We start from the raw sequence: 25,720 nt of genomic DNA, 5'->3' as shown, positions 1-25,720 counted from the left end.
AAAATTGAAAACCAGTTTTGCTATAATTTGTGCTAATTGTCTATCTCAACGGTGTATGCTACTTAACCCCTTTTATATTAATAAGACAACACTGAAATTTGGTGTAAAAAATAAACAATCGATCATTTAAGCGTAACAATTTATTTCTTCGGTAATAAATAAGTGTTCGTATTAAAATATTTTTACATCCTGCAGATTGTACAATTTATATAAGGTGGATGGAAATGTTGATATTTACAAAAAAGGAATAACCATCTGGCTATAGTAGCACCATTCAACGAGAAGCTAATATTTAATTACCAGATTGACCAAAAACAAACGCAAACGACTATCACTCCAAAAGTGCGCCTATTACAACGAATAAATATAAAAAATTTCACAATCATTTTTTTGTTTGTTTACGAAACAAAATACAGCCAAGTAAGAGCTCAGATATAAATGAAAAAATAGAAAAACGGAATTAGACATTGACTGACGTACTTGACGTGGATTGGGCTTTTGACTCGCTAGTTATCAAGAACTTATATAGAGATATATTCAAATGTTTTTCCCTTTAGGTATGATAAAGAATGTATTATTTATACTTAAAGATAATGACGATTTTTAGTCACCCTTCCGGCTCAATATAGTCATTTTTCCCAAGTATAAATAAATACATTTTTGGTATGATAGAAGCGTACAAGTTATTTTGTTCGATAGTACAAAGAATCGCCACTCAAATATTTGGCACAGCATGACGCGGCATACTAGATATATTAGTTGGAAAGCCCGATAAACTAACATCACTACAAAAATATTTTCTATCGAGAAAAATCTATTTTAAAAAACTGGAGATTTTGTTTTCATTACGTTTTGGCTTCGAAATACCAAGAACATATTTAGGTTACTGAGGCCGTAAGAGTCTCTCTTTCCAGGCGTGGTAGTTAGGATCTACAACCTAAACCCCTCCCTCAAAACGGAAAACCCTCTATTTTTTTAATCGTATTACGCCAACTAGTATCGCTCGTGAATAATTCGTTTCAGAGAAGTTGATTGAAATAGCTAGTACTTCTCGCTTCTTAATACGGGTAAACTCGTACTTTCTCAGTAAACTAAATACGTTCTTGACCAAAATGCTTTATCCAACACTACGTTTTCCAAAAAGTCTATCAAGAAGGGGGGTTGTAACGGTACAATTTCCACAAAATATTTAGTAACAAACGTTGTGAGGTTAGGCGCTCATCGTAACTCCATAAACGTGAAATTTAGTTTTAAACTAAGTTAAGACTCGAATAATCGTCACTTTAGAAAGTTCCAATGGGCGTCTCGCCTTCGAGAAATTTTAATTCTTTATAATCTACTATTTACAATGAAGCTAACGCTTTAACTACGATAGAAAGATTTGTTTATTTTTAATAGTATATAGGAAAACTAATTTCTATTAAAACTACCGAATAATGTATATCGCGCGCACATTTATAAACTCGGGTTTTCCCCCGCATTGCTTTCTTCACTTAATTCATATAAATTTAATTTATTTATAATTATGTAATAATTGTACTTAATATTTACAAAATTTTGGCACATTTCTTTTAATGATTGCCAAGCACAAATATTGTATAAGCTATATTTTTTTCAATCTTCATAAATATACAGTTATTAGAAGTATACTATCAAGTATAATAATTAAAAACTCTAATAAATTCCTACAATTGACGACATTCTGACAACTATAATCAGGAAGGTATTTGGAGGAACAGAGAGCTTGGACGTACAAACTACTGGATCTAAATCTAGGTTTGGTTCTTTTAGTAGTAACACCGCTTGTAGCGCCACTGCGTCCGATATTAGAAACATTTCCACCCAAATAGTACACACGTGCATATCGCAATGGAGTGCGTTCAATTTGAAACTCATGACGTTTCCATTGAGAAAAACCGGATACTGTCATGGCGGCTACGGTGAGCGCTACAGCTGTGACGTCACACGTTTTCAACGAAAGCGCTCTATATAATAAGTGAACGACGCTAGGCCTAATATCATTTAACGATGTTACCCACGTGCTTCGTATTTGAGTGGAAATGTTTCGCTATTCTCTCGGTAGGAGCGCTGGCGGGCGGTGATATTTGAAGAAATGGAGGTTTTGCTTCATGATTCGGGTCCATTAGTTGATTCGTGGTTTTTCTTCCGGGAGTCACGAGGCTAAAGTTCTTCGTTCCCCCGAACACAGTCGCTCTATAACCGAGGGGGAAATGCTGGTTTGGTTGAGATTAAAGCGGACATTTTATTATTCGTAGGCTCAGAAGCAAATGACAAACCCGGCAAAAGTATAGATCTCCATGTGTGTAAAAAGGCACGGTATATTTTACGCAAACATTTCGCATTGAAATCTGGAAGACATTGAAGTCTTAATTCGTTTTTTCGGCGTATTCATTTTATTTTACTTTATTTTCTTACTCAAAGCGCAAAATCGGAAAGTGAAAATCTTTATAAAACAGGGCGCGGCGTAACTACTTCCGTCAGTACTCGGTAGAAATAAAAAATCACAAGTTATAAACATCGTTCAACTGACTACTACTTTTCATACGAAAGCGGGAGATTTGTAGTTACTGTCCCACCTGCTGAGTGGCAGGAAGCTACCGCACAAGGACACGCTGACGGGCCGTTCGTAAACAAAGTCTTGGCAATTGGAGTCAGCCAGTTTGCCGCCGTTGACCAAGTAGTCGCCGCCGTAATGTCCGGAGTAAGGTCCCTTTTCGGCGTACGCTTCGGCCAATAGGAGGCGGGCCTTGTACTGGCGCTGGCGTCGCATCTCCGACAGGCGGCGCTGTCGCCTCGAGTCCTGTTTGAGCATGTGCGCCGCCAGCAGAATTAAGAGCACCAACACGAAACTGCCGGCGATCGGGACGGCGATCACGGCGGCTTTGAACCAGAGATCCTGATGGCCGTCGCCTGACGCCGCTGACACGCTTCCGCCGTCGTACATTATGCCTAGATGGAACAAGAACACCACAAACATTATTCATTTGGAAAAATACAATGCCGTTATCAGAAACAAGAAAAACTATAGATATCAGTGGCGTACTGTGGCTCCCGCAATGCAGGAGGACCACAGGGGTTCAGGGGGCCCTTAAATTTCTATCAAATAATATGCTAGATACCGACTAAAATCCCGAAAAGAGTTTCGCGGGGGGGGGGGGGGGGGCATAGGGTTTCTTAGCAAAGCTGTTTAAGCCCCCTGGCGATAATCACAAGAAATCGCCATCCCAAAACGGACCAGATGTAGTATTTTTCTTGCATTTGGAAATATCGTAGATGCGTGTAAATTGATAATAAGCAGAAAAATAGAAGATAAATAACAGTATTTACAAAGAAATTTAAGAGCCATATTTTAATATTTGCTCTATTAAGCAATCCTACCTTTATTTCATAAATGTTATTTTTAAACCGATCCTAAAGCGGGGGGGGGGGGATTAAAAGGCATTATTATTACTACACCATGACAAAAATCAGTAACTCTAAAAGGCATTCTTTTTACGGTATTTTGCTGGGCGCGTCCATTGGAGTTTTCCCCATATCCGCCGGCAAATGGCCCAAGCCTGGACTCCCCGCCGAGGGTGTAGGTAATACCGAACGCGCGGGGGGCGTATAAGAGAGGGGGAAGGAATATTCAACCTCATAGTAGTAGTCTTGATCAACTTGTCAAAGCGGCTACCGTTGGGAAAAGGGAATGAATAGACAGCAGAATTTAAAGGAGATATGTTAACATTCCCGATCATTCCCGTTGAGCAAATATTTATTTCTATCCCATTCCCGAATCAAAGTAGTTGGACCAGAAGTAAAATCCATTCCCGAAACAAAGTATTGGGACCAGAGGGAAAATACATTCCCGATTGAAATTAATTGGGACCAGTATTCGGACCTAGGGAAAATTAATTGTCGAAATTCCCATTCCCGATTCAAAATATTGGGACCAGAGGTAAAATCTATCCCCGACCATTCCAAAACTGATGATCACCTTTTCCATCCATTCCAAACATAAATTAAAATATCAATTTTATCCCCGCCATTACCGTGATTAAGACCCGTTTTCATTCAACTATCTACACCGGATCTAAGAGATTTGACTGAATTGTTTAAGTTACAAACAAATATTTTGCTGTTAGGATTCATTACTAAACCGATCAAACTAGATAATAAGTTGATTGATTTTCCTACACAATTATTTTTGTCACCAATAAAGTTTTAGAATAAGTCGATCCTATCTTTTCACGTCGCAACCGCAAACGTGGCGCCATCCGTCGACTTATTGGTGAACTATTAAATAGCACTCAGGACACTAGAAGCTGTCGTCTGCTAAATAGTGGCTAAATAGATGGCGGTAGTGTAATTATATAGAAAATTAGAAATATACAGGGTGTTTCGAAAAGGTTATGCACAAATTTGAAGGGGTTGTAGGGGGTGAGTTGAGAAGTATGCCTGTTTTTCCCCCATTTTCCTACGATGAGTTAAAAGAGCGCCAGAGAGCTTCAAAGTGTGGCTTACTACCATGGACTAATTAATGTATACATTAATTAGTCCATGTTGGTTTGGTGCTTGTTGCAGCCTACTTCCAGGGGCTAGTAGGCCACAGTTTGAAGCTCTCTGGCGCTCTTTTAACTCATCGTAGGAAAATGGGAAAAAACAGGCATATTTCTCAACTCACCCCCTACAACCCCTTCAAATTTGTGCATAACCTTTTTGAAACACCCTGTATATTTCTAATTTTCTATATAATTACACTACCGCCATCTATTAAGCCACTATGTAGCAGACGACAGCTTCTAGTGTCCTGAGTGCTATTTAATAGTCCACCAATAAGTCTACGGATGGCGCCACGTTTGCGGTTGCGACGTGAAAAGATAGGATCGACTTACTCTAAAATTTTATTGGTGACAAAAATAATTGTGTAGGAAAATCAATCAACTTATTATCTAGTTTGATCGGTTTACAAACCCTTAAAACCTTTTTAAACACCCGGTATACACCATCCGGAGAAAACCAATATGTACGTGGCCACCTCGTTTACGATACGGATGCATTCACTAAACATTAACAATTTCTACGTAAGCATTTCCCACGAAACTAGCTATCAGGAGTTGAAATTGAATAATTAGAAAATTTGGAATGTGAAATATCACGTCCCAAACTTTCACCCTATTTAAAAATAGTCGAAAAACGCCCCCCCCCCCCTTACCGCAAGATAACAGATGTAATGAAAAAGAAACCACGAATAGATAAAGGTTAAAAGCGTGAAGAATGCGCAACGAATCCGCTTTCCCACGATTATTACGAGGGGAAAATCGTCGAGTAGCCCAGATTACGAATACCAGAATTTACCTCCGATAAATACGTCTAAAATTTCGTAGCTAATTTCAGTCACGTATTTATCTGGGCAGACGGCCTCTTAGACATTTCGGTGAGATAAAAATAAAAGAGAGCCAATATATTCTACATTAATTCCGTCGTTAGCGGGATATCGGGGAGCAAAATGCCCCACTAAGCCTATAGGTCATTAAATAACAATTTTCAAAAGTCACGGACAACGTAAGCCGACAGTTTTATTTTGTGGCGTAGAGACGGGTACGGTCTACGCCACTTTCTACCATCGAGGAAAATGGAGCCGATTTAAGAGTGGTATAATCAAAAGCTACTGGTTTAGGGATTATGCCCTCGAGACGTTGGAGAATTTTGTTCAAAAAAATATCAAGGATAATGATAAGGTATTACGGAATGCAACTATTAAAAAAAGAGAAAATCCTGGTGGCATAAATTAAATGTTTTCTTCTCACTAAATGAAATTTCTATGTAAATGTTTGATGGTTTCTATTTCGGAAGGACACTCTAGATTCAACGCTAAATAATTTGAGGTCCTCACTTACGTTTTATTGGTTTCGAGACCTTGGAAGCTCCCTTAATTCATTCCATTAAATTAACTAACGATGACACTTCAAATGAATTGACCGAAATCTAACGCTAAGTTCTAATTATGATAAAGGAAAAAATAAAAATGATCGGATGTAAGGGATGTATTTAACTACACCAATAAAGTATTTATTTAATATGAATATTTTGAGACAATTTTCGGGATTTTTTCTAAAAGCCTGACAGTATGTTCCTACTCTTACGAGTCAATAAAATCTCATCGGCTCCCTATACTAGTGAGTTGCAGGCTAAGAAAGACAAAATATAGAGTACAATCGGCGCAAGGATGCCTCAGATCGTTTCCGGTCATTCCACCGCGCGAAATTTGAATTTGGCCATTTTACGGTCAAATTCGAATTTTGCTCTTTTTGTCGTCTTTTAGCCGAAATTGGAATCTTTATTTTTTAATTTCATAATTGTGGTGGCGAGCAAATTTAAAAGATAAGGCATTCCTAACATTCTTAAATTTAAAATAGTATGTATAATTATTTATTTTTGTAAATTTATTTCTACGTCTTACCAGTTAAATCAGCAGTTTCTTTTAAAATAGTTACCACGCTTTCTTGGGGGTAACGTTGTCTTAATGAGCTATAGACGTTTAAAATTATATTTTTCTCTTTACTTGTTAACAATAAACCTTTATCATGCTTTTTATAGTAACCTCTTGGGCTATTTAAAATATTTTGGAGCTTCAATTATCGAACCTTCTTTAGCTGTATTCAGTAATTAAATTCGTGACAACATGAAATTAAAAAATATATTCCAATTTCGGTTCCTAGATGGCGCGAAAAAACGATGAAACTCACGAAATTTGAAATTGACCGTAAAGTGGTCAAATTTAAATTACGCGCGGTCGACTGGCCGGAAATGATCTGAGGTATCCATGCGCCAACTGTACTATATATTTTGTCTTTCTTAGCCTGCAACTCACTATACTAACGTCTTTTTTTAGTTTATTACTATCTATTTGATCCGAGATTCGCGTCTTTTTGTTTGCTCGAAGACCTATTGGTACGAGTTATTTGTAAGTTTTTAAATATCTTCAAATTTGTTTAGGGTTTAGCTATTTTATCCCTTTTAATTATGGACTAATCTACTTATTCGCGTATTTTAACGTCTTCCGATACGACTGAACCGCGGATGACGTTTTTACTTCCCCGTTCGTGAAAAGGGTATAACTAGACCATGTGGGGTCCTCTAATCGTCGCAATATTGTCATTCTTTCAAGTAGAAATAGATATATTCTTGGTTGTATTAGAATACATTTTCTTTTGGCAACTTCTAATTCGAGATGTCGCGAGAATGGCCCAAAAATATGATATGTTAAAACGGGTGGCGGAGTGATTAGCCCTTTCGCCTCGCCGCTATAGGAGCCGGGTTTGATCCTAGCAAGTTCGTGATACCAGCTTGAGACACTGGGTGAAAAATGTTAACTTCTCTAAACTTTTGTACACCTAATTACTGATATCTCACAATTTTTCTACGATCGCCAGTGATTTATTTCGGTATTTAGGTGATTTCCGGTGACTTTCTTTCAATATTTAGGTGATTTCCGGTGACTTTCTTTCAATAATTAGGTGATTTCCGGTGATTTATTTCAATATTTAGGTGATTTCCGGTGACTTTCTTTCAATAATTAGGTGATTTCCGGTGATTTATTTCAATATTTAGGTGATTTCCGGTGATTTCTTTCAATATTTAGGTGATTTCCGGTGATTTCTTTCAATATTTAGGTGATTTCCGGTGACTTTCTTTCAATAATTAGGTGATTTCCGGTGATTTATTTCAATATTTAGGTGATTTCCGGTGATTTCTTTCAATATTTAGGTGATTTCCGGTGACTTTCTTTCAATATTTAGGTGATTTCCGATGATTTCTTTCAGTATTTAGGTGATTTCCGATGATTTCTTTCAGTATTTAGGTGATTTCCGGTGACTTTCTTTCAATATTTAGGTTATTTCCGGTGACTTTCTTTCAATAATTAGGTGATTTCCGGTGATTTATTTCAATATTTAGGTGATTTCCGGTGATTTCTTTCAATATTTAGGTGATTTCCGATGATTTCTTTCAGTATTTAGGTGATTTCCGGTGACTTTCTTACAATAATTAGGTGATTTCCGGTGATTTATTTCAATATTTAGGTGATTTCCGGTGATTTCTTTCAATATTTAGGTGATTTCCGATGCTTTCTTTCAGTATTTAGGTGATTTCCGGTGACTTTCTTTCAATAATTAGGTGATTTCCGGTGATTTCTTTCAATATTTAGGTGATTTCCGGTGACTTTCTTTCAATATTTAGGTGACTTCCCGTGATTTATTTCAATATTTAGGTGATTTCCGGTGATTTCTTTCAATATTTAGGTGATTTCCGGTGACTTTCTTTCAATATTTAGGTGATTTCCGGTGATTTCTTTCAATATTTAGGTGATTTCCGGTGACTTTCTTTCAATATTTAGGTGATTTCCGATGATTTCTTTCAGTATTTAGGTGATTTCCGATGATTTCTTTCAGTATTTAGGTGATTTCCGGTGACTTTCTTTCAATATTTAGGTTATTTCCGGTGACTTTCTTTCAATAATTAGGTGATTTCCGGTGATTTATTTCAATATTTAGGTGATTTCCGGTGATTTCTTTCAATATTTAGGTGATTTCCGATGATTTCTTTCAGTATTTAGGTGATTTCCGGTGACTTTCTTACAATAATTAGGTGATTTCCGGTGATTTATTTCAATATTTAGGTGATTTCCGGTGATTTCTTTCAATATTTAGGTGATTTCCGATGCTTTCTTTCAGTATTTAGGTGATTTCCGGTGACTTTCTTTCAATAATTAGGTGATTTCCGGTGACTTTCTTTCAATAATTAGGTGATTTCCGGTGATTTCTTTCAATATTTAGGTGATTTCCGGTGACTTTCTTTCAATATTTAGGTGACTTCCCGTGATTTATTTCAATATTTAGGTGATTTCCGGTGATTTCTTTCAATATTTAGGTGATTTCCGGTGACTTTCTTTCAATATTTAGGTGATTTCCGGTGACTTTCTTTCAATATTTAGGTGATTTCCCGTGATTTATTTCAATATTTAGGTGATTTCCGGTGATTTCTTTCAATATTTAGGTGATTTCCGGTGACTTTCTTTCAATATTTAGGTGATTTCCGGTGACTTTCTTTCAATATTTAGGTGATTTCCGGTGATTTATTTCAATATTTAGGTGATTTCCGGTGACTATCTTTCAATATTTAGGTGATTTCCGGTGATTTATTTCAATATTTAGGTGATTTCCGGTGACTTTCTTTCAATATTTAGGTGATTTCCGACGATTTCTTTCAGTATTTAGGTGATTTCCGGTGACTTTCTTTCAATATTTAGGTGATTTCCGATGATTTCTTTCAGTATTTAGGTGATTTCCGGTGACTTTCTTTCAATATTTAGGTGATTTCCGGTGACTTTCTTTCAATATTTAGGTGATTTCCTGTGATTTCTTTCAATATTTAGGTGATTTCCGATGATTTCTTTCAGTATTTAGGTGATTTCCAGTGATTGTCTTAAGAGAGACCCACGATTTGTACACCTGTGACCTGATTACCTAAGTGAGTACCCCCTTGTTTGAAGGTACTCTCCCCACGGCTAAAAGGGGTTTTTACCAGAGTTCTTTGGTTTCCCCTTTCCATAAAAACTCGTAGAGGTAATCGGAGTGTAGGGAGCTGTTGTCTAGCGTGGTATATGAAGGGCTTGCCACCTGAATTGGCCACTGAATTAAAGGAATTAAAAGTCGCTCGATGACTTGGACCATATTCCTCTACGCGTTAACCAAGAAAAAGTCGTCGTTTTCAATCTCGTTCTAAATCTTAATTCTCAACGACAATTAAAATGGGCGCAAAATGGCGAAAATAATTTAAAAAAAAAAGCTTCAATTCGAAATCTGGAAGATGGCCATTTTTGATACGAAGCCGTTTAACTTTGAAAAGAAAAGAAGAAAATAATACAAAAAGTTGAGACGGGGGGATGAAGATCTAGATAGCGGGGGCAAGAAGCCGAGAACTTCAGACCAACGGCGCCAAAAGACTAAAAAGAGTACGACGACTAAGACTGGTACTAACGAGATCTTTTACGTTTAAAAAAAAACACAAGGAGACAGTTTAACTTCGGAATAATGACGTGATCTCACCGACTCAGACTGACTGACTATAATACACCTCTCACCAAAGAGACTCAAAACAATGAACGGATTAATTTAGGATTATCTAAGATTTCTTTCTTACAGTCGTCTGTGTTTGGTTGGAGTGGCAAAAGCACTTTGTACGGTTTTATTTTACGCCGAGTTGTCTAATTTTTTTTGGTCCTCAACCGCGAAATTGTGACTTCATCTAAATATACACGTTATTTCGAAGGTTTTCTTTGTCAGGGATTAGCGGAAAAGGTGCCGAATATAACGCATTTTTTGGCAAACGGCCTTGGCGCTTTCGTAGTTTATATATATTTTAATCCACAGAAATTAGTTAAATAAATTTTAATTAAACATATTCTTGTACGTTAACTTATCATCAACGGCTTATAAATTATAATGTTTATCAAATAAATATTAGCTTTCCCCGTTCCCCGATAGATAGCAGTGTCGGCGACATTGTTAGTAAGAAGCTGACAAGGAGAGTACCCGAGGTGTTTACTGCCGATTTGGTTCACAGAATCACAGTCGGGCGTAATGTATGCCTATATGAGTTATGTGAGTTATGAAATTTCCGAAAAGGAGACGTTGCACTACCCATTCGATTTGCCATGGCAACCGAAAATGTTTTTGACCACTTATTACAAAAATATCTCCATTTAAAAAAGTATGGGATTTTCTCAGTTTTACACGATCCTACCAACGAAAATTTAAAAAAAAATTAAAATCACGAAATGGGTAATTTGGACCACATTTAGGTAAATTTCATCAAGTTTGGGTAAATTGTAACAATTTTTGGGGTAAAATTGTAACAATTGTTTGGTAAAATAAGGAAAAAATCTAATTTTTGTTTTGTGGTCAATAACTTTTTTGTTTGCCATGACAAATCGAATGGGTAGTGCAACGTCTCCTTTTAGGAAATTTCATATCTCATATAGGTCTACATTACGCCCGACTGTGAACCAAATCGGCAATAAAAACCTCGTTAAATAGGTACTTTGGCTACTTTAGCCAAAGAAAGTATTCAGGGCCGCCAAAATGGCAAACGATCAAGAAATGATATAGATAAGAAGACCATCAACCGAATGAAGACTATTCTGTTTTAGATCGAGGAGAGAAGCTGACGAAAGTTAATTAGTCGTATTATCATTTAAGAGTGGAGAGAGGGGGAGAGGGAAGTGGCAAATACAGGATGCAAAACCCGTTTCCAGCAAGGCGCATCTCATTAGCGCCAGAAATGGCGTCTCCGTTGGGTTCAATCATCCCACGATTAAAGGTATAACAGGCGATTTCGTTACAGACCAGTATTACGTTAAGTGTATTATCTAAAATGGCCCCCGTGGCTTTCTTAACGCGTAAGAAAGAAACTGTATACGAAGTAGAGGCAGCGTTCCGGAGCGAGACTAAATTGGCGCTAATTAGCGGCTTCATTACAAAAAATACGATCTTAATTGGTAGGTCCCAAAAATTATGGCCGAACGCCAAATTAAGCAGAGAGAGAGAGAGAGACATCCCAATCTTAAGGGGGCAATAGACGGAACGAGAGGAAGGTCAAAAGGTCGTAGCTTACCACTAGTGTTCGTACGGGGTCAAAATAAAGTCGGGGTCGGGGTCGGGGTCGGGGTGGGTCTAACCCCGCGAAAAACAAGTCGGGGTCGGGGTCGGGGATGGAAAATTCTTTGTATTTATTAAGAATAGAAAAATTAAAAAATACCCCAATTTTACTGGTTAAGATTAGATAGTGTATCTTGTGTAAGCCAGCCTCTGAGCCTAGGGACTATTAGTAATAGTCTTAGTCGATAGCTACGCCGCAAAATTTTCGTTTTGAAAACGAAAAATTTCAAAGTTGGCCGTTTTCAATCTATCGAAATCTGGCAGCCTTGCCTGCCTTCCGGCCTGTATCTCCATACCGAAAATGGCCGACGATTACGCCGCCGAAAATATTTTACAAAACTGATCGGCGGCATTTTTGACTGTTATTTTGAATTATCGACTAGGACTATAGTAAAAATAGATCAGATAGGTAGATTTTAAAATAGGTCTATAGCTTAGGCATTGTAATTGTTTAAATAAGTTGTTTTATAAATTCACAAGTAATTTCCAAACGTTGAAACGTTGTAACTCCACACTCCTTAGCTGAGACTGAGAGAGCCCGAAAGTCGAAACAACGGCAATCATGAAACTAAAACTTAAAAAAGCGACTCAAGTCGGAGGCAAGCGTCAAGCGAGAGCTACGTCAGCGGCATCAGCCGAAGGTCATTCGGATCATTCTATTGTCGCCCACGAAAAAAGGGAGAGAAGGAACCTATATATTTTATATTTTTAGGATTTTAGCGGGGTGCGTCGGCGCGAAAATTTAAAATTACTAAAACATAACCCCGAAAAATGGAAAACCCCGACTTGATTTGCGACAGTCGGGGTCGGGGTCGGGGTCGGGGACAGAAGTCGGGGATCCCCGACTTTCGGGGTCGGGGTCGGGGTCCCCGTAGGAACACTACTTACCACGATGCGTGTGATTGGATTTGGCTTGTATTTGGACGTGGATGTCCATGGCGTTGACGTAATTGCACATGTCCTCCTGGCAACAGAACAAGGAGGGGAAAATGTCGCCGTTGGTCCAGACTTCCGGCGGCGATGTCTTCCGGTTCGGAGGAGACGACTCGGGCGGTAGGACGTCGTTGGACCTCCTTCGCTGCATCCTGCCGGAGCAAGGATGGTAAGGAGACTCGAGCCCCGGTTGCCGCTTGTAGTGGTGCAGCAGTTCCGAACAGCCGTGCCGGGATTGCGAGAGATCAGTGCTGAAGGCGAAGTGCTCCGTGAAGCAAGTGTCCTGGGAGGACTTGCACATGTAGCCCGTCGAGACGCATACCGGCAAATTGCAATAGCACCGAATTTCACCTAGAAAAAAGAAACTTTATCAGCATCTTATTAACCAAGAAACGCAGTTCCAATTTCAATTGCGATCAACGTGTGAAATAATAATAATAATCAGCTCGGCGAATACCCGAGGCACCACCTGAGGCCCAAGTCATCTAGCGACTTTTAATGCCTTAAACAGGTGGCCGCGTTACAATGCGTAGGAGAGTTGTGGAAAGCCCTTCGTGTCCCTACACTTACCGTAAACCTCAGCAAGTTCTTTATCAGGGTTCGTAAAAAAAATTCGGAATTAAATTCCCTGTCATTTCCAGGTTTTCCCTGAACAAATTTTCCCTGACCATTTTTGTAGAATAAAAGAATGGTTTGAGGTAAAGATCTTGAAAAATATTTTCTTTCAAAAATTTATTTGCCTGATTTTCGGGGTCATTTTAAAATTCCCTTACTTTTTAGGACCATTTTCAAATTCCTTAACTTTTCCCTGACATTTTGGAATCATTTCCAAATTCCCTGACGTTTCCCTGACATTTTGGAATCATTTCCAAATTCCCTGACGTTTCCCTGACATTTTGGAATCATTTCCAAATTCCCTGACGTTTCCCTGACATTTTGGAATCGTTTCCAAATTCCCTGACGTTTCCCTAACCTTTTGTAAACATTTTCAAAATCCCTGACTTTTCCAAGTTTTCCAGGTTTTGTACGAACCCTGTTCGTACTATTACCCTTAAGCTCACCAAGTTTTTAGTGAAAGGGGAAAACACCTTTAACCAGTGAGAAGAGAACTTTCAAACTCAACGCGGAAGGAGTGGTTCCGAGTTTTCACCCAGTGCCACGCACAAGGTGGGATCGCACCCATCTCCTCTTGCAGCGTCCTAATAATGTTTGAAATGAGGCAAAGAACGTAACCATCTTCGAAATTCGTATTGGGAGGACATACCGAAGAAGAGAACTCGAACCCCGGGGCGATTATTAGACTTCCAAACAGAAGCTGGCCCGGACCATCCCGGACGGGGGCAAATTAATGACGCCACTTACGCCGTGACCTTCGAAGTGGCGAAAACGCAAAATGGAATTTTTATTTATATCTCGAGTATAAGATGGCGAACAACGACAACCATCGCGGGTCTCCGTCGATGCCGGGCTTGATTTATAAGAAGGGCCCCTCCCCCGAAGACGCCCTCCGGGGGTGAGCCGGTATTCCAGCAGCGTCAGTGGGCGGACGAAGAGAGTAGTCTTCGGCGATGTGTCCGAGCGAGGCAGACGTAATTGTTTATAATTAGGGGTCTGCTTTTGGAAGCTCCGCGTATATGACTAATAATAAGACGAGAGTATTAATTAGCTTGGAATTTGACGGGGTGGATCGAGGCGGGGGGTGACGAGGATCAGCGTCGAAATAAATTAGCGTGCGCTGCCGCTTCGAGTCTTCGGTTACGCGGGCGATATCGGAATTTATTAAACGAGGGGGGTTTACGGGCTGGAAATGAAAACGCGACGCGCGATTAAATATTATTTTACGCAAACGCCAATGCTGAGAGCATGGGAAAATGTCGGCGTCAACTTGTCTCGCGCAAACGAGAGTCTTAAGAATAATATCACTTCTTGGTTTGAGGTCCTCTTAGTCACGAAACCATGTGCTATAATGACGGTTTTCAGTTACGTAAACATCTGAAAATTAAGATTCGTCTATAGTAATAAATCAAAGGACCGATAATGTATTTAGGCTTTTATGAGAACGCCCGAGTCTACGGTTTTTAGCCAGCTACCATCAATCTACTACCCACCATTTTTCTAATTGTGTATCGCCATCTAGTGTCGAATTTCTTTCCCACTTTGAAAAAACGTGTATATCTATTTATTTAACTTCTAATTCAGGGTTCGTACGAAAATTTCTGATCTAAAATCCCTGACTTTGCCAGGTTATCCCTGACCAATTTTTGGCAATATTATTCCTGACCTTTTTGGTTATATTTTTTGACTTTTTTTTATAATTTTAGGTCACAAATTCATGTGTGGTTTGGTTGACTAACTAAAATCCCTGACTTATCCCTGACTTTCTACGAAATTATTTAAATCCCTGACTTATCCCTGACATTTTCCCTCCATTTTACAGATCCCTGACTTATCCAGGTTCTGTATGAACCCTGCAATTGCAGGGTTGCCACAGTTTTTCTACTTTTTTCACAATCAAATTCCCTGACCTTTCCAGGTTTTCCCTGATCATCTCCTGATATTTTCCCTGACTTAGTTTGTGCCAAGATTTTGTATTTTTTAACGTTTATTTTAGTAAAAGTTTTATATTTGCAACCGAAATTAAATTCCCTGATTTTTCCCTCATTTTTATACCCATATTGAAATTCCCTGACTTTTCCAAGAATTCCAGGTTTTCCAGGTACCGTGCCAACCGTGAATTGGTTCGGGATACTTAAACTGAATTGAACTATTTAAATGATGAATTAAATCCAAAATAGAGAGATATTGGAACTATATTATCAATTATCATATCAAGAAAAAATTATTATTATTATTGCTATATCCCATTGGTTTATCACAAACAACCTTCCAATGAACCCCAGTAAATCCGTCATACACTAATACGCGTATAAGATGGGAGAAGCCCCTTTTACAGGGGTACCGCCATTGTGTGTACATTTTTAATAATCTACTTGTTACTAGATGGCGCCATCAGTTTACAATCCGAAATAACAAAAATGACAATATCCGCGAAAGTCTAATTTAAATTGTGGTTATTTAAAAGCTGAAATTTTGTATAACTATATTTTCTAATATATTTTATGTAAACTTTCAGCTTGAAATAGCACTTAAATTATATAATAAATATAAAAATTTAATTTTTTATTCAAATTTTGCGCCAAAATATCCACGCTGGTGTCATCTAGTGTAGAAATACGAAATTAAAATTTTATACTCGGTTTCTAAAGGTTTGTTTCCCTGTATGTAATATGCGAATTGGTGTATTGTCTCTTTTAGTAGGATAACTCATTTTATTAAATATTTATATAAAGTTAATAATGATATTATTCAACGGCATACTTTCGCGAAGGATCTAGGAGTGACCTTTGATAACGGACTTTACTTTAGAGACGGCTAGGCACAACCACCGGCCCAAGTCAACTAGCGACTTTCAAAGCCTTTAATTCAGGTGGCTGGGTTACAATGCGTATTAGGGGGGGGGGGGCAATCCCTTCATGCCACGCGAGCCAACAGCCCTCTACTTTCAAATAATCGAATTTCAATAATATCTGACACACGCGCAGTTAGCTTAGGTGGTGCCTAGCTGATTATTATTTATTATTTTTATTTATTTATTTATTTATCTTTGTTGTGACAAATACCATGCTAATAGTTATGTTTAAGGCCGAAAGATGGTGGTGCGGTTATTGAAAGTCGCTTATTGTAAATTTAAATTTACAATATAAGCTCCGTACAGTGGTAGGTAATAGATCTGGCTCTTAGGTTCTCGTATAAACCTGAATACGTTCTTGGTGCCACTTAGCAGGGCGGGATTTGTTGCCTCATAATAATAAATCACCGAATAAATTAAGTCGGGTTTATTTCTCGTCATGTTTTTTTTTACCTCGAAAAGAATTCAATGCGTTTCAAGCGCCGATACACGCTGCGAACTTCAAAAGCTCGAGCCGTTAAATTTTTTAAGTCGCTAGATGACTTGGGCCTAAGGTGGTGCCTTGGGTGCATCAATAGCAGATGTCATTAAATACAAAGATAATCAAGAGCTTTTTCCATGATAGCCCTAGCGGTTCGTCCTGAACTTCGAAGTTTGTTTACGGGCATAAGAAATGCACCTACAATCTGGGAGACCTTACGAGATTCATTTGAATCAGTATCCAGAGCAAGAGTAGGAGCATTATTAACACAGTTACTCATTGCAATTACGTACAAAGAAGGAGAATCTATACAGGGTTGCTACCAAAGTTTGAGATTAAATTCCCTGACTATTCCCTTTTTTCCCTGACCATTTTAAGCGATTTCCCCCGACTTATTAAGGCCTAAATATTTACGTTATATTTTACTTTTATCAAAAGTTAATAAATTTAAATAACCTTTTTACTGAAATATAAGTCCATCGGTACGTTGAAAAAATTAGCCAAACTTTCATGGAAATAAATGATAATCATAGAATTGGTCATAGATCTAGAGTAAAATTACCTACAAAAAGTGTCACGATGAAATTGAATTCCCTGACTTTTCCCTTAAGTTTTACAAATTCTTAAAATTCCCCGACCTTTTAAGCCTATTTTTTAATTCCCTGACCTTTTAGGCCTTTTTTTCAATTCCCTGACTTTCCCTGATTTAACGGACGTGTGGCAACCCTATCTATACCTGAGTTTATGGGCTGTGTTAGCTTAGCTGATTATTATTGTTATTATAATTTTCCAGGGCCGTATGTATAAATAAATAAATTCAAGAATTTAAATAACAAAAAAAATCCCGTAACCGAAGAAAAGTGAAAAGTTTATGACGGATGAGTAGATTAGCCCTGCAAGGCCCTCCTGGATGGCGCGCGTCTCGAGTATCGGCGAGTTCCAAAAATGGGCGGGGTAGCGCCGACTGATACCTCGCGTAGGAGCCCCGATTCGAATTCACCAGACACTTCAACCCCGAGTTAAACAGCGTCGACTTCACCCTTCCCGCGCGACTGGCGTCCAATAAGGGGCGATCTTTTTAATTTAAAGAAGGCAATGTTTGGAAATTTCGTGGCAGGAGGTCGGCTTCTCATCTGGCTGCGATGGCGATCATCTTCTCGAGAGGATCACGAGGCACCCCGCCGCGAAAAATCTACAAAGTCAAACCCAAATGGCCCGCGAAAAATGGGCCTTCAAATATTACGAACGGGGTCGGAACGGGGCTGGAAATAATTTAGCAAACGGCCCACAATGATAGTCCGTCCGCTCGATGGATTTCACCGCCTAAGTAACGCCGAGAAGGTATTTATTTATAGATTAGGACACTAGACAGTAGGGATGCACCGATATGGGTGATGCCGTATACAGGGTGTTTCAAAAGGTTATGTTGTAGGGGGTGAGTTGAGAACTATGGCTGTTTTTTCCTTCATTTTCCTACGATGAGATAAAAGAGCGCAGAGAGCTTCAAAGTGTGGCCTACTAGCCCCTGGAAGTTTACTTTTTTACGCTGGCTACCTCGATTTGTTTACAAAGTCCATTTTTACCTATCCCTGCTGCTTGGTTTTGCGCTTGTTGAAGCCTACTTCCAGGGGCTAGTAGGCCACATTTTGAAGCTCTCTGGCACTCTTTTAACTTATCCTAGGAAAATGGGAAAAAACTGGCATACTTCTCAACTCACCCCCTACAACTCCTTAAAAATTTTCCATAACCTTTTGAAACACCCTGTATACCGATAATATCGGCCGATATTAACCAAGTTATCTATCATAACAGTAGTGCATATGAATCATTGTAAAAGACTGCCATACCATTTTATTATAATTTTTCATGAAAATGCAAGAGTATATCCGAATATGTTTATTTTTATTTTACTTCATACATACTTTCTAAGCCTCACAAATCGAATAGTTAGTTAATCGAGAATTTTCCTATTTTTAAATTTTTCCTGGAAATATTTTTCTTGTACCAGTATCGGCCAATATCCGAAGCCGTCAATTAGGAGTAACATTAAAATTCGTCTCAACCTAATAATAATAACTACCATTATTATTAGTTTATTATTTAAGTAGTATCAAAAATGTCTGTGTATCATTATGGATTTCAAATACAATCGGCGTCGAGCCAGTGAAAGTACATGTATCCTTTTCTAGTACAAACTCGTGTAGACATAATCTCTATTGTTTTTCAATTTATACTTTATCTTTATTACGTTTGTTCCTTTTACGTCAGCCAGTTAAATATAGTTGATTACGAATTTTGATTTCGAATTAATATAGTTTTTTACAGATTTTGATTTCAAATTAATAGTATTTTAGGAATTTTAATTTCAAATTAATAAAGTTTTTTTATGAATTTTAATTTCAAATTAATAAATGTTATTTATGAATTTTGATTTCAAATTAATAGTTTTTTTATGAATTTTGATTTCAAATTAATAGTTTTTAATGAATTTTGATTTCAACTATTAGTGTTGTAAGTCGATATTATTTTCCGCGGAAAATGACCGAGGCCTTTTTTCCGGAAAATTTTCCGTATTTTTCCGAAAAAAATAAAAAAGTTTTAATTCCATGATTAGTCTAATATATTGTTTGAAAATTTCAATAAAGCGGAATTTTCGCCTAATTTTTTCGAATCTGAAAGTAAAACTAAACCTCTAGACTAGTTTAACTGATTAACAATGTAACACTATTAATGTTTTGTAGTATGTTTACTGATATTAGACATTTTATATCGATAAAAAGTTAAAAACCCTTAAAAAGATTTATGTTTAAATTTTTTATTTTTCCGCAATTCGGAAAATTTTCCGAAAATTTTTCCGCATTTTATTTTAGCGGAAAATTAACAACACTAGTAACTACGAACGGTTCGAAACGATATTTACTAAATCGCACTATGATGTCATAGAACACCACCCACGTTTTTATCAATAGAAAACAACATGGTATCCGAGGCTAAAGCTACAAAATTCTATTACCGTATTCCCCTGATCTTAGAACAAGAATGTAATATGAAAGTATAAAAAACTGAACCAATAAATTATGATAATTATTTTTAAAAAACCTAAATAATAACATCAAAATAAAATGTTAAAATATTATAGTTTAAAGATAATAAAACGGTGAAATAGGAGGTCATAAACATCCAAACAAGGGAATTATAAATTGAAAATAAATTATCTTTAAAATGAAAAATATAAATAAAAATATTAAAAAATATAGATTGATAAAAAATATATAAAAGCATTCTGGTTTAAAGAGAATGAAACGGTAAATTTGATGGTCCTAAAAATTCAACCATGGAAATTTATAAGAAACTTGGTTACAACAGTTATGTATTTGACGGGCGGTAAATTAGAAAGGAAAACGACATATATTTCGACATCGGATAAAAACGGGAATTATATTACAAAATACATCAACAAAAAATATACAGCGGTAAAAATTAGATGGTAGAACTGTCGCCGAATAGCATGGTGGGGAGGTACGAGCGTCGCGTCAGACTTGTCGCATGGCGCCAGTCGCACGCGGAAACGACTCGATTGAGACAATCCGCGCGCCAGGTGGAGCAAATGCTAATTAAATCCCCCGAAAAACAGCGGCAATTCGGTTATTTTCATTCATATCGCCGGAGACACGAAGACTACCCCCCCCCCCTTCCCACCAATACCGCGATGGGCATTTTTCCCAAATCCTTACTCAGCTCAGAAGCCGCTCAAATTCACATGAAATTTGTCTCTCAGGCTCTTCTCAGGAGTAGTTCACCACGATGGGCATTTTTTCAAAATCCTTACTTAGCTCAGAAGCCGCTCGTATTAACATGACATATTTGTCAGTCAGGCTCTTCTCACGAACAGTTCACCACGATGGGCACTTTTTCAAAATCCTTACTCAGCTCAGAAGCCGCTAAAATTCACATTAAATTTGTCTCTCAGGCTATACTCAGGAGTTGTTAGCTCAGAAGCCGCTCAAATTCACATTAAATTTGTCTCTCAGGCTATACTCAGGAGTAGTTACCTCAGAAGCCGCTCAAATTCACATTAAATTTGTCTCTCAGGCTCTTCTCAGGAGTAGTTCACCACGATGGGCATTTTTTCCAAATACTTACTCAGCTCAGACGCCGCTCGAATTAACATTAAATTTGTCTCTCAGGCTCTTCTCGGGAGTAGTTTACCCTGATAGGAATTCACCTCAGAAGCCGCTCGTATTAACATGACATATTTGTCAGTCAGGCTGTTATCAAGAGCAGTTCGGATAATAGACTGGGTAAGCCACCCATTTAAAAAGGTGAACGTAGGAGCGTAGATTGTAGGGAATAGAGCTCAGTCTACACACCTATCAGTTTTCCCTACACGTTTGAGAGGGGTGGCTTAATCTGTCTGCTAAAGTTATCTCACGCTCAGCTCTATAAAAACATAATACGAGAAAACTCGGAACAGCTCCTGACGCGTTAAGTTTGCAAGTTATCTGCCCACTGGTTAAAGGATTTTCCCTCGAGATCTTCGGTTTCCCCTTTCGATAAAAACCTTTTTAGGTTGACGGTAATACTAAGTAAGGAGCTGTTGACTCGCGTGGCACTAAGAGCTTGCCACCACCCTCCTACGCATTGTAACCTGGCCACCAGTAATTACCTTTACAAGTCGCTAGTGGAATTAGGCCTATGTTGGTGCCTTGGGTTTATTATTATTATTAATATTAATATTTTCATTTATGAAAAAAAACGGGTTTTTGCTATAATTATCTTTCGCTCAGCTCAGCTCTTCTCTTAGCTCAATCTATTACTCACCTCTAAAGCACGCTCACTTTCAGACCGAAGGAGCATTACTCCCCTCTTTCGCTTATTTAAACCGTCTCACATATCGATTCCCGAGCATCTCACTCATTAATATCTAAACACAGCTCATTCTGATTTCTGACTCCGAACCGCTCTAAAATGAGGCGATCGCGCCCATCACTGCCCCCATCTCAAAAACCTTTCCCGGTACAAAAGGGGGCAGACAGAGACGGAGCCAAAAATGATCAACGCCTCCTCCAGGTGCGCTAATTACCCACCGAGATATTATAATTATTATACGCTCCTCCCTCCGTCGAGGAAATGATGGAAATGTAGATTTTCTAGAACCTACCAAGAACCATTTCGTTATTTTCTAAGAATAGATTATAAGAATGTAATTTTATTTTACACAGAAAATTTCAACGGTTCTAAGTTTAGATCTAATGTTGATGTTGCGTTTCCTGGTAATATACGATACATTGCTTAATCGTAAACAATTAGCCGTAATTAGACGGCCGCTTTTAAGAGTATATTAAATATTTTTAGTCGACGTTTTCATCCAAAATATATTCGTCCTGTTTCTTTCTTACTGTTAAATATACACATTTGTTTTGTAACTTTTCTAGTTAGGTCTATATTTAGTACTTGCAAAATGTTTACTGTACGTACAAGCAGAAGTATATATGATTTCTTACGATAAAAGTAAAGTTTCAAACCAACAGCTTTTCTATTGATATTTCCCTGATTTTTTCCTGGTGCAAGAGTACCCAATGTTTGAAGATAAAGAAATACCTAGTGTAATTCTCCATGTTATCGCTAACTTAACAAATATTCTGGATTGGCATTTAATCTAGATTGGTTTCATATTATTATATACTGGAGAAGTAATAAATGAAAATCTTAAATAGGAATAATTTATTGATGTAAATTTGTTATCTTTAGGGAAAAATTTCCCGATTTTCCAGGTTATTTTATTAAAGTTATTCGCTTGAAACGCGAATATTTTAAAACTATTTCACACTGAAAATACATTTTCTAAATAAATATTACTAAGCAGCGTAAATTATTAATTAACAATAAAAAATGTTTTTCTCAAAATTAAAAATACCTACTACATTTTTAAAAGATGTTTAAAAAATTGTTTATCAAAATTAAAAATACAAAAAAAAAGGGTTGACCACTTTTATTAATTTACCCTGACCTTTTTTAAGGCAAAAATTTGTCATATTAGAACCTTATTATAGTCTTATTAATTCAGATTTATTTTAGTGTAGGTGACTCTTCCGGTTATAGTTTAAATTTCCTGACTTTTTCCTGGACCTCGATAAATAAGTTTCTACAATATTCGGAAAAAAATGTTTAAAAAATATGTTAATTGAAATCAAAAATAATTTTTTATCAAATATAGTTATCAAAATTAAGTAATGTTTATGGAAATTGAGAAGCAAAAAAAATGTAAAAAATGTTATTAAAACTACCACAAGCCCCGCGAAGGGACATTTCACTTTCATGGGCGAGATGAAAACTTATATTTTCAAAAAGATATTATATACTTCTGGTACAACGTTATAGGCTCTCTCTCTATAATCAGCGATATTTTCTGCGCTAGGCGCGGAGGAGAGTCAGGAGTGTATAAGCATAAGAGTTTAGCGCGGCGTATAATTGCTGTTTACCAAACAGAACGGAGAGTCTTGGTTGCTAACGCGGAAAGGTAGATAACGGAACAAAAGCTAAAAAAACAGCCCAGTAAATTGAGCACAGAGCACCGTCATCCATCAGCGGGCCAAAGTTCTTCTTCGCCACGACCAGCGCACTATAATCACACTGATGCCACGTTGAACTCTGGGACGGGAGCCGGCAACGCGATATAATAAAGCCCAGGCCACACTCGATAGTTATATTGGTTATAAATTCTGTTCGGAGCGATTTATATTTTTTCGAAATCGCTTCATTAAACTACGAAAATGTATCCCAAAACAATTATAGTTAATCCAGGGTTGCCACAGTTTTTTCTCATTCGAATTCCCTGACTTTTCCAGGTTTTCCCTGACTATCTCCGGAGATATTCCCTGACTTATTTTGTGGCTAAATTTTGTATTTGTTTACCCAAAATTTTAGTAAAGGTTTCCTATTTTCAACCAAATTAAATTCCCTGACATTTCCCTGATTTTAAGACTAATTTTGGAAATTCCCTGACTTTTCCCTGATTTTTAGACCCATATTGAATTCCCTGACTTTTCCAGGAATTCCAGGTTTTCCAGGTACCGTGGCAACCCTGTAATCACGTTTACTATACATCAAGCACGTAGATATAAAAGGTCTAAGGGGGGGGGGGGTTATAACACAACCAGATGAAATCGCGAGTGCAGCGAGCGCGAAATTTTTCGTTAGCAATAACGCATATTTAAAGTAGTGGCTGGACTCGGGACGAATGACAATGACATTTCCGCACGTGTATCAAACGAAGTTTTTTTAATACATTTGCGAGAAAATGATAATAAAACAAAGAATTTAATATATTAATATATTTTACTGTGCTGCGTTGCGGATATTTTAATTCATTTTTACCTCTTACTGTTTATTTCTTAATGTTGCGCTCCTTTCGTAAGAAGGGAATCGAGTCCTAAAGGGGGGGGGGGGGGGTTGAACCCCCTAACCCCCCCCCTTATATACGTCCTTGCTATACATACAGTGATATTATTTGACGTAATTTCGAATTTCAGTCGCGTTATTTTTGATAATACGAACAATTTTACTTCCCTATCTTGTCGATTTGAAAGCGTTTTTAAGCGAGCCGACTTCAGTTCTACAGCAAACGGATCATACAAGAACGGTTTCTTAAGAATTTCAACACTTTTTTTACATTTCAGATGAGCCAGGGTACATGACAATAAAAAGGAAGTTTAAACAATACTAAATCGTGTCATTTTGTCTTCATGTACCCTGGTGCCACCAAAAACTATGTCTCCATGTACCCTCAAGGACGTATATAAAGGGGGGGGGTTAGGGGGTTCAAATCCCCCCTTAGGACTCGAGCGCAACATTAAGAAATAAACCGTAAGACGTAAATATGAATTGAAATTTGAAATATCCGCAACGCAGCACAGTAAAATATTTTAATATATGAAATATATTAATAATCATTAATATTATCATTTTCTTGCAAATGTATTAAAAAACTTCGTTTGATACACGTGCGAAAATGTCATTGTCACCTGTCCCGAGTCTAGCCAGTACTTTAAATATGCGTTTTTGCTAACGAAAAATTTCGCGCTCGCGATTTCATCTGGTTGTGTTATAACCCCCCCCCCCCCTTAGACTTTCTATATCTACGTGCCACCAAAAACTATGTCTTCATGTACCCTGGTGCCACGGTGTACCAAAAACTATACTATCTTCGATAAGGCTGAAGGAAAAATAGACACAAGTCACACAAATTCGAATGAAAGTAAGAATAAAAAATAAACTAATTGGAATTTTGTAAAATTACTAAATTATTACGGACGCGGCCCTGCTGCCAACACGAAGCGATTTCTCACGCTGGTTTTGAAAACAAGGCATCGAAACGAAGCGATTTTAGAGGTAAGTGTGAACGTGGCTTAAAAGAGAGCCGTACCCGAACATTTTCTTATCGTGTATAACCGAGGAGGCTGCTATTCAACGAAAAGGTGATTTGGCAACGTCTGGAAATAATTCTCAAACAAATTATATATCTCCATCAGATGGCTTTAATAATATGTATCGAAATCGAGAATACAAAATGTTTAAAAATATGTTTATCGAAATCGAGAATACAAAATGTTTAAAAATATGTTTATCGAAATCGAGAATAATTTTTTTTTAAATGTTTTTATCGAAATCGAGAATAAAAATGTTTAAGAATGTGTTTATCGAAATCGAGAATAAAAAATGTTTAAAAATGTGTGTATCGAAATGTATAATAAAAAAATGTTTAAAATTGTGTGTATCGAAATGTATAATAAAAAAAATAAAAAATACGTGTATCAAAATTAAGAATAAAAATGTTTACCGAATCCTTATTATAAAATAAACTATGCCCTAAACATCGATAGAATACGAATGAAATACGTTCACAAGCAACATTTTGAAGGTAACCTAAAGATACAAATTTTTGGGCAAAATATTTGGTTTTTGCTTCGAAGAGTATGGAAAGATCTTTGTTAATAGTTTTCTAGGTACAAAAAGGTTTTAATATTTCTACAGGCCACAAAAGGCCACAAAACTTTTGTATTTTATTTTTGAAAGGTTGAACCAAGAATATTTATATCTACTCTGAAAGAATGAAAT

General features: G+C 37.3%; 1 protein-coding gene across 3 annotated transcripts in view; it reads right to left on the bottom strand.

Annotated features, from left to right (window-relative positions):
* Window positions 1-141: 141 nt before the first annotated feature.
* The window catches only part of LOC149924451 (BMP and activin membrane-bound inhibitor homolog), a 57,821-nt gene continuing 32,242 nt past the window's right edge, over window positions 142-25,720 (bottom strand). Inside the window, exons 2-4 of one of the 3 annotated variants that reach the window (XR_016477123.1) lie at window positions 12,609-13,004; window positions 2,437-2,970; window positions 142-2,369 (exon numbers count right to left, since the gene is read on the bottom strand). Coding sequence is in view for 2 of the 3 variants with exons in the window: in XM_090162063.1 (XP_090018189.1) it covers window positions 2,561-2,970; window positions 12,609-13,004 (806 nt within the window). In the remaining variant the exon portion in view is untranslated. Of the gene's footprint in view, window positions 2,971-12,608; window positions 13,005-21,424; window positions 21,471-25,720 lie in introns of those variants that run through there. The other 2 variants (XM_090162064.1, XM_090162063.1) reach the window with 2 other exon arrangements.

The sequence above is a fragment of the Leiobunum rupestre genome, chromosome 10 (genome assembly GCF_980474605.1).
Source record: "Leiobunum rupestre chromosome 10, qqLeiRupe1.1.hap1, whole genome shotgun sequence".
NCBI classification, from domain to species: Eukaryota; Metazoa; Arthropoda; class Arachnida; order Opiliones; family Sclerosomatidae; genus Leiobunum; species Leiobunum rupestre.
This window is presented reverse-complemented; position numbering and strand designations above follow the sequence as displayed.